Below are 9,955 nucleotides of genomic sequence, written 5' to 3' on the forward strand. Positions count from 1 at the left end.
CTGGGATTCTCCAGGCAAGAACACTGGAGTGGGTTGCCATTTCCTTCTCCAATGTGTGAAAGTGAAAAGTGAAAGTGAAGTCGCTCAGTCGTGTCCGACCCTTAGTGACCCCATGGACTGCAGGCTCCTCCATCCATGGGATTTTCTAGGCAAGAGTACTGGAGTGGCTTGCCATTGCCTTCTCCGAGCAAAAATCAAACCACTCCCTACGGTTGAGCCCTGAGGGAAGGAAGTTCAGGATGTGAAAAACACAGGACACAGGCTCCAGATAGCTGAGGTGCATATTAAAGAAATTATTTCAGTGAGCTCACACTCTTGCATCTTCCCATACACAGAAAAGCTCTAAATTCCTTAACTTGGGATATCTGGTTTTCTTTAACAGTAATCTTCCACGTTCAGACTACCTGCCCTTTGTTGGAACACTTCTGTATAATGCAGCTCCTACCCTCGCCTCCTCAGAGCAGTTTTCTCAGGGTTATTTGAGATGCTAGCTCCCTGGCTTGAAATCCTAAAAATTCCCGCGGAATAAAACGTAACTCTCAACTTTCAGGTTGGAAAATTTTTAAAATCAACAGCCTGATGATGAGTAAAATATCAAAATTTTAAAGAAAGACAGGATTTGCCTTCGCACTCGCACAATCTTGCCTCAAATCTAATCTCTCCATGGGCCAGGGACGGGGGGTGCCTGCTTCCCTCTTTACCGCGTTCATCATTCAGTTCAGTTCAGTGGCTCAGTCGTGTCCGACTCCTTGCGACCCCACGAATCCCAACATGCCAGGCCTCCCTGTCCATCAACCAACTTCCGGAGTTCACTCAAACTCAGGTTCATCGAGTCGGTGATGGACATTCTCTGTCGTCCCCTTCTCCTGCCCCCAATCCCTCCCAGCATCAGAGTCTTTTCCAGTGAGTCAACTCGTCGCATGAGGTGGCCAAAGTATTGGAGTTTCAGCTTTAGCATCAGTCCTTCCAATGAACACCCAGGACTGATCTCCTTTAGAATGAATGGACTGATTGGATCTCCTTGCCGGGGTGCAATAAAAAGAGGCCAAACCCCCGCTCCCCAGCCCCCATACCCCGCCGCCGCACTGCTGCTGCTGCTAAGTCACTTCAGTCGTGTCCGACTCTGTGTGACCCCATAGACGGAAGCCCACCAGGCTCCCCCGTCCCTGGGATTCTCCAGGCAAGAACACTGGAGTGGGTTGCCATTTCCTTCTCCAATGTGTGAAAGTGGAAAGTGAAAGTGAAGTCGCTCAGTCGTGTCCGACCCTTAGCGACCCCACGGACTGCAGCCTACCAGGCTCCTCCATCCATGGGATTTTCCAGGCAAGAGTACTGGAGTGGCTTGCCATTGCCTTCTCCGCGCCCCCGCACAGGCGCCTCCAAACAGGTGCTGGCCCAGGGCGGGCGCGCCGGCAGGGGGCGGGGCGCAGCGCTCCGCTGCTTCCTCCCAGGGCCAAGTGAGCGTGGAGTTTCGATTCGCAGAGCCTGCGCGGAGGGGCCCGCCCCCGGCCCGCCCCCGACCCCCCGCCGGCCCGCTCCCGACCCGCCCGCGCACGCTCCGCCCCCGGCCCGCCCGCGCACGCTCCGTCCCCGACCCGCCCGCGCACGCTCCGCCCCCGGCCCGCCCGCGCACGCTCCGCCCCGGGCTATGTAAGGCGGGCCCGCGTGGGCTCGCGCCACCGCTAGACTCCGTGTCCCTCCGCGCAGGCGGGCGGCCCCGGAGAGCTAGTGCTGCGAAGGCGGCGACGGCGGCGACCCCTCCTCATCATGGTGAGCGGGAGGGCTGGGCCGGGACCCTAATGGAAAACGGGAGTATTGGGGGACTTGGGGGCGGGGAGGAGGAAGTGGCATGCAAATGAGGGCTCGAGGTTCCGGAGTGGAGTAGAGGCTTTCTCGGCTGAGGTAGGGGCGACGCGGGGAGCGTGGGGAGTGGGGACGGCGCTGGAGAAAGAAGGGAATTAGGGAATCGAGCCGCAGAAGCAGCTCCCCCGGAGCCCACCCGGGTGGCGGGTGGGCCGGGGTAGCGTGCACTGGGCCCGCTTGGGGCGGGCATTCGGCACCCCCTCCCTGCCCAGGGCCTCGTCTGAGATAATGTGCGCCAGCTGAGCGGTCTGGGTGCTGGCGGGAGGTGGGGCCTCGCGGCTTAGAGGACAAGGTGCTTTACAGTAAAACGTGTTGCTGCCTGTGGCTTTGCGCAGGCAGGAAAACAAGTGGCTCAGAGAGGTGCTGCTGACACACAGCAAGGGGTGCGAAGGGCTAGACTCCGACACAGGTGCCCTGTACCGCCCAGTCCTGGGGCAGGCACAAAGACCGCGACTTTGTGGGGGGCCCAGGGCAGAGGAGGAGGTGGCAGGCTGTGCTGAAAGAAGCCCTTTGTCCAGCGCTCTCCGGCCCAGCCCCCCAGCAGCCCTTCTGTGGGACCATTGTCCCCCCATCCCAGACAAGAGAGTATTATCTGTTGCTGGCATTGTTGGGGGAAGGGAGGCGGTCTTTGGGTGACCCTTCTCCGCCCCCACCCTCCTCGGTGCACTCAGGGGCCAGGGCAGCTGTGGTTTTACCCAGACATAGAGCCCCCCACCTCCACAGAGGACATCCTTAATAGAGGCTTTGCTTCTAGGCTTCAGGCCCTCCCCTGCAGGCACTTCCCAGCAGTTTTCCTTTCAAGGTGGCCGCAGTGGGTGATCCTTGAGGCTGCGGTTCTTCTTAGAGGGGAAGAGTTTGGGACTGCCCAGACCGCCCTCTCCATACTGCATAGCCAGAAGCCCTCAGGTCCCAAGGACCTAGGAGAGACCGTCTAGCACCGCAAGGCTTGGGAAAGCGCCCATTGCCCTGGGGCGGGGGGAGGGGGGGCGGTGCCTGTCAATCAAGGGCCGGGGTGCCTGGAGTTGCGGGGGGCGGGGGGGATTCCTGGATAGGGCCAGGCCTGAGAGGAAGAGGCAAGGCTGGCGGGGTGGCCCTGTGTGACCTGGCTGACGCCTGTCTTCCCCTCCTCACACAGAGTAGAGGCTTCTCCCGAAAGAGCCAGACGTTCCTGCCCAAGGTCTTCTTCCGCAAAATGTCATCCTCAGGGGCCAAGGACAAGCCGGAGCTGCAGTTTCCCTTCCTGCAGGATGAGGAGACGGTGGCCACGCTGCAGGAGTGCAAGACGCTCTTCATCCTGCGAGGCCTGCCTGGGAGCGGCAAGTCCACTCTGGCCCGGTTCATCGTGGACAGGTACCGGGACGGCACCAAGATGGTGTCTGCCGACAGCTACAAGATCACCCCCGGTGCCCGGGGGGCCTTCTCCGAGGAGTACAAGCGGCTGGACGAGGACCTGGCTGCCTACTGTCGCCGGGACGTCCGGGTCCTGGTGCTGGATGATACCAACCATGAGCGGGAGCGGCTGGAGCAGCTCTTCGAGCTGGCCGACCAGTACCAGTACCAGGTGGTGCTGGTGGAGCCCAAGACGGCCTGGCGGCTGGACTGTGCCCAGCTCAAGGAGAAGAACCAGTGGCAGCTGTCAGCAGACGATCTGAAGAAGCTGAAGCCTGGGCTGGAGAAGGACTTCCTGCCGCTCTACTTCGGCTGGTTCCTGACCAAGAAGAGTTCCGAGGCCCTCCGCAAAACTGGCCAGACCTTCCTGGAGGAGCTGGGCAACCACAAGGCCTTCAAGAAGGAGCTGCGACACTGTAGGTGGCCGGGTGGGTGGGTGGGGACACTCAACCTTATTCGTGAGCCCCCTCACTGGCTGGGCATAGGGTGTTTCATGCCTGGGACCATTGTTCTCCAAGCTCTTGGGCGAAGCAGGGGGGCTCACCTGGTGCTGGCAGAGATCTCCTGGGGCGGTGCACACTCAATGCAACGTGGGAGAGGTGATCACCAGGGACTTTCTCTCTCACTGTCTCCCCAGCTGCCCTCTCCCAGCCTGGAGCTAGACCACCGACCCTGTCTTAGAGGTGGGGAAAACAAATTGCATACTGTCGTAATAGGAAGTACACCAACATTTCATAGAACCCTGGAGGGAGAGTCTGGTCCAGTGTTTTCAAACTCATTTTTAGCTGCAGAACCATTTTCTAAAATATAATATACCATAGAGTCCTAAGCTGCAGAAAACTTAGAAAACACTAAAACCATTGTTAATGCCAGCGGGGACGGTTCCCAGGCTCTGAGCTAGCCAGCGCACCTCCTGTGGCATTGCACAGCTCCAGAGAACAGCTCATGCCTTGAGTCCAACCTCATTTTTGCAGATGGGAAATGCACAGAACGGATGTGGGGTTTGCCCGAAGCTGTTGTGAGAGCCCTAGACCCTATCACCTCTAGAGGAGCCTTCCCTTACTGAGTCGGACCAGAGTGCTCTCCTGCTGTTTGCTCCATGGAGAGGAGAGATTTGGGATAGGGAAGGCCCCCCTAGTGACTCTTCTCCTCCAGTGACCTGTTGGGGACATGTCACCCACTCCCACTAATCATCTCTTCCTTTAACGCATTCCTAGTTCCCCCCCACCCCTCAATTTTAGACTTGAAATATCCCCACCTGTGTTTTTTTGGGTTGTCAGAGGTGAGTTGTACCTATATATGTTCTTCAAGGACTTTTCTCAGCTTCTAAGATTTCAGTGCTAGGAAAGCAGGAAACCAGGATGCTTACACCACCTGGTGTGAGCCCTCTGCCCATGAGTAGTGTGACAGAGACATGCCCAAGGCAGGGCTCCTGGTTAGCACTGGTTCTGCCCTGTAGAGCGACTGCCTCTTAAAGCTGCATTTATTATTAAAAACTGGAATCCTCGACTTCCTGGAGATCCAGTAGTTAAGATCCTGCATTTCCAAGGCAGGGGACATGGGTTCAATCCCTGGTCTCATGACTAGGGTCCCACATGCCCCACGGCATGGCCAAAAAACCCAAACAGCCTGGTGTCCCTCTGCATAGGACAGCGCAGGAGAAATGTAGCGGGCCACAAACAAGACCTGCCCTCCGAGTGGAGGTCTCCCTCCCCTGTGGAGGGGGAGCTACATCCTCAGAGGGACTCAACCCTGGGAGTTAACAGGAGAAGCCTAGTGATTGAGAAGCTAGCCTTAAGGTTATCCCATGATCTCCTAAGACCGTTCCTGTATCCATTCCTGAGACCCGTTGTAGCCTCTCTTCCACCAAAGGAGGCTGCGGGCTACCTGTTGTTCCAGTGACCAGCTGTTTCTTGTTCCAGAGGCTCCAAGTGAAATGGGTCACGACTGATAGTTATCTGGGTGGTCACCTCCTATCACATCTGGCTGACAGATGAGGGTCACTCACTTGCCTCAGGTCCAACAGCTTGGAAGTAGGCTGGATGTTATGCTCTTTCTGGCTCCTTCCATTATACCATACAGTTCCCCTCCTCTTTTTTCTTTCTAGCCCCTTTTCATGACCTGCTTCCCTGTTTTTTCAGATGTGTAACTCTGTTGAAGCTCAGATTCCCTTGGCTTATGCTGCCTTCCCCTGGGTTACAAGTGCCTTAGCTTTCAAGTCTGGGTAAGAGATGTAAAAATTTGCAGAACAAAAAGCAGGGAACTTAAAACACCTTTCACCTTTTCTCAGCACCAGAGTTGCTGTTAATTTGACCAACAAGTGAATGGCGGTGGATTGCTCACTTACAGTGGATTGCAAATTTAAGCTCTGTGTTGGATGTTTTTCCTCTGGCTCTCCCAAGCTCTTGCTGATAGCTGCTGTGATGCCCCTACTCTCCCGCCCTGACTGCCCTCCCTCTCCCCCCGCAGTTGTCTCTGGGGATGAGCCCAGGGAGAAGATTGAACTGCTCACCTACTTCGGGAAGAGACCGCCGGGCGTGCTGCACTGCACAACCAAGTTCTGTGACTACGGGAAGGCCGCTGGGGCAGAGGAGTATGCCCAGCAAGATGTGAGTGTTCCCCAGGAACCTGGCTGAAGCGGGGAAAGGGCAGGGCCCTCTGCAGACCAGAAACCAGACAGCCTCTCAGGAAAAGTGGAGTCTGTCCCAGCTTGTGCTTCTGCAGCTTTAGTGGTACTAAGCTCACTGGCCCTGCTAGGCAGTGCCACCAGCTTGTGCTGTCACCCTGAGGCCTGCCCCTTCTGCAGAAGCTCAGGGAATGCTGGCTTCTAAGCCTGTGTTCCTTTCCAAAGGCTAGAAGTCCCTTACCCCCAGGAGACTGGTGCTCTGAAGTCCCTGTCCCGAGTCTGAGGCCTGGTCGTGTCCCGGAATGGGGAGTGTCAAGGGATAGAAAGACTCATTGGCTTAGGGGTACCAGCCCCTTCCCTGCCTGCAGGCTACCCCACAGCCTCTCATATGGGGTCCTTAACCACCTGGTATGGCACCCTGGTACGCCTGGCTGACCCCAGCCTCCTTCAGGTTGCCTCTGCAGAAAGGCTGTCCCTGACTCTCTGCCAGCTCCCTCACTTCTCTGCCTAGTTTAACAGCCATTTCACTTGTTCAGTGGTCGCCTCCACACGAATGGAAGCTTTCCGAGGGCAAGGGCAGCAGTGTGGTTCACCTTGTATCCCTAGAGCCTCCCACAGTTGCGTGAATGAACACGCAGCACATACTTTCACTCCCACCTCTAACTGTACATTCATTTAGCAAGATTTATTAAGCACCTGTTAACTGCCAGACAGGGCTTCCCAGGTGGCTCAGTGGTAAAGAATCTGCCTGCAGCACAGGAGACTCGGGTTCAATCCCTGGGTCGGGAAGATCCCCTCGAGAAGGGCATGGCAACCCACTCCAGTATTCTTGCCTGGAGAATCCCATGGACAGCGGAGCCTGGCGGGCTATAGTCCCTGGGGTCGCATAGAATAGGGCATGACTGAGCACACGTGCACGCATACAGCAGACACTGTTGGGATGAGGGTCATGAGCAAATAGGAAAGTTTTTTATGGTCAAAATGGGAGAGATGGGCTTGCTGAGAATCAGGTATACTGTAAGCCACAGTGTATGGAGTAGATTTTGATCAAAGGCCTTTATTTCTGCCCTCGCCCCGCCCTCCAGGATATTGTCTGGATACCAGGGTGCTGTTAAGGGTTGAGTCGAGTAGTAACGACAATAGCCTTGCTAGGGCCTCAGTCCTCACCCCGAGGAAGGTTCAGCATCAGCCCTCTCTTACAGGAGAATGAGCTTTGCAGCTCGTGGGTGGGGAGCCCAGGCCTGAGCTCAGGAAGCCTGGCGTCGCTCACCCCTGCTCTCTCCTGCCTCTCTGGCTCCTCTGGCTCTTTCAAGCAGCCTGGCCAGTGTCAGTGGAAAGACGTCCACCCGGCATCAGGCTCTCTGCTTGTGGCGCTCACTGTCCCTCTGTCACTGCCACCACCTCTAGCTCGGCCCTCTGCCCTCTCTCTCTCTGTAGGTAGTGAAGAAATCCTACTGCAAGGCCTTCATGCTGACCATCTCGGCCCTCTTCGTGACACCCAAGACGACGGGAGCCAGGGTAGAGCTGAGTGAGCAGGAGCTGGCCTTGTGGCCGAACGACGTGGACAAGCTGTCCCCCTCTGACAACCTGCCACGGGGCAGCCGCGCGCACATCACCTTGGGCTGCGCGGGTGACGTGGAGGCCGTGCAGACGGGCATTGACCTGCTAGAGATTGTGCGGCAGGAGAAGGGGGGCAGCCGCGGCGAGGAGGTGGGTGAGCTCAGCCGGGGCAAGCTCTACTCCCTGGGCAGCGGGCGCTGGATGCTGAGCCTGGCCAAGAAGATGGAGGTCAGGGCCATCTTTACGGGATACTACGGGAAGGGCAAGGCCGTGCCCATACGCAGCGGGCGCAAGGGTGGCTCCTTTCAGTCCTGTACCATCATCTGAGTGTCCTGGGCCACCTGCCCCTTCTTTACAAGGGAAGGGTGAGGGGAGGGGAGCATCCCTCTGCTTGATCTTTGATTTTTATTTTTTACTCAAAGTTAACTTTGCTGTAATTTTTAAAATCTTGTAAAATAACTGCTCTCTTTTCCTGCCCACCCCCTTCCCCTCTAACGCTCAAGCTTTCAACACAAGGGGGTGGGTAGGCGTCATTTAGGAACGTGGACCACAGTTGACCAGGCTGGGCCAAGTTTGGCCTGGACTGGAGCCACAACCCCAAGCGCTGCTTCCAGTTACCGGGCCCCCAGGCCCACTGCCCCACACAAGGCTGGCTAGTGGAGAGGGACACCCCAGCACTGCAAGTACTCATGGGGTGGTCACCAGCCACAAAAAACTAGTGGTGGATTTGAGATGGGAGGATCCCTGGGTTTTGAGCCCATTTCCTAATCAGAGTACTATTTTCCAGGGTAGAGAAAGGGTTTACCTTACACCTTTGTTCCTAAGTGCCTATCTCCTCCTCACACTGTTAACTAGGTAATAGTTTGACAACTAGGGGACAAAACAGAGTAGGCAGCCACACCCCAGGCTGGCTGCAGGTCTCACCCGGGGAAAGGGATGGGCTGCCGTCCTTCCAGCCGTGTGGCCCTCCTGTGTCAGTGGGGAGATCAAGGCCAGAGACAGAGCCTCGGTGGGAAAGCACCAGTCTTGCCATCTGCCCAGCCTATTCTGCCTCCTTGGTGCCTCTGGAGGCCTTTGTGTCTCTGCTGAAAGGGGTCAGTGGGCATCAAAAGCCAGTGGAGTGGCCCCTGGCTGTCACGGGCCAAGCCCTATCCGGTGCCTCTGGAAGGAGGGGTTTTAACACTGCTGTAGGAGCTGGGGTTCCTGGGGTGCCCTCCACTGCCCTCCGCTCAGTAACGGCCTTGCTAATCAGGCTGTCACTCGACAGAAGTGCCTGGACTGAAGTTACTCTCCTAGCTTTGCCCAACCTCAGCAACTTGTAAGACTGATAATGAAATAAATCGTGTTAATCCTAGCTGCGTGCATCTCTCTCCTGCTGTGGCCTCAGTCTTCCCTGGGGCAAGGGCAGGGTGCGTTAGGACTGCCTTTGTCCCCCAGCTTGGGGCCATCGGTCCTGTCTCCCCTCTGCGGGCTGGGCACAGCTGTGGCGAGGCTGGGCAGCTGAACAGTGTCGGCTTTCATGAGGAGGCAGAAGGGAGAGAGGCTGGCCTTGGAGGCGCACAGACAGCAGGGGTTGGCTCAATATGAGGGACACGTAGCACAAAGCAGCCCCCCACCCCCAGTCACTGGGCACAGGCCCCCAGGTGTGCCCAGCCAATCCAATCGGAAGGACCTCAGCAGACCTGGAGTTTTCCAGGGAGGGCCACCTTCAGGTCAGTGCCACTTCAAACACAAGGGAAGAGCTGACATTCAAGAGTCTCTTCCAGGCTAACAGGCCTGGTTGGCTACATGGGAACTTCCCAGGCCTAATGAAGCATTTCACCATGGTCTTGGCACTGAAGGGAGAAGACTGAAAAGAAAGGGGCCGAGGCTCAGAGGAAGAGAAATACTTAGCCATTTGGGCCAAGGTCTTTACCCAGCCATCTCTACTTACCAGAGCACCAAAAATCGGAGCTTCAGCCAAAGCCTCAAGTGTCTGCCTGGATGTCCTGAGATGATTCACTACAAACGAAGCTTGACCTGAACAGCATGACAAATGCCACTGCTTCCTGCCCCTGCTTGCCTTCCATGCAGGAAGAGACATGCGTGGAGAAAGCTAGGTGTTTGCTAAGAATTCCAGCTAATGAGCTGATGTCAGCACCCATACCACTGGGCCCAGGAGCTGCCTGTATCACTTGGAAAGGGTCTGAGGGTCAGGGAGGCAGGATTTTGTCTTTGTTGCCATCTCCCTCAAGCACTGGGAACTGTGAACACCTGTATAAATCTGAGCCTAGCCAGGCACCTGGCATCCACTTTGGACACATGCAGCTTCTAGTGAATTCTGGTGGCTCCTACCATAAAATGTGTTCTGAACTCACTACCCCATGACTGGCATCAGGCTGGGCCCCACAGCATCTCCAGGGCCGGCTTAGCATGCACGTGCTAAACAGATTTTTGAAGGGGCACCCACACCCCTCGTGGGACGGCTGACTGGGCCTGAAGTTCACGTGGGCATCCACTCCGTGCTGGGGCCCCAGG

The 9,955-nt window shown here is 56.8% G+C and overlaps 1 protein-coding gene across 2 annotated transcripts; it reads left to right on the top strand.

Annotated features, from left to right (window-relative positions):
* The first annotated feature begins 1,613 nt into the window (after positions 1-1,613).
* Positions 1,614-8,792, top strand: CNP (2',3'-cyclic nucleotide 3' phosphodiesterase). Of its 2 annotated transcripts, none has more exons than XM_055407867.2 (4): positions 1,614-1,770; positions 2,999-3,668; positions 5,722-5,861; positions 7,316-8,792. In XM_055407867.2, exons 1-4 carry the CDS (start codon positions 1,768-1,770, stop codon positions 7,763-7,765), a joined length of 1,263 nt encoding a protein of 420 aa, XP_055263842.1. In that variant the 5' UTR covers positions 1,614-1,767; the 3' UTR covers positions 7,766-8,792. The 2 variants fall into 2 exon arrangements, with proteins under 2 accessions (XP_055263842.1, XP_055263843.1); XM_055407868.2 differs by lacking the exon at positions 1,614-1,770 and adding an exon at positions 1,864-1,902.
* The last annotated feature ends 1,163 nt before the right edge of the window (positions 8,793-9,955 follow it).

This window comes from Moschus berezovskii, chromosome 20 (genome assembly GCF_049115385.1).
Source record: "Moschus berezovskii isolate FMDL1 chromosome 20, NW_MosBer_1.0, whole genome shotgun sequence".
Lineage (NCBI taxonomy): Eukaryota > Metazoa > Chordata > Mammalia > Artiodactyla > Moschidae > Moschus > Moschus berezovskii.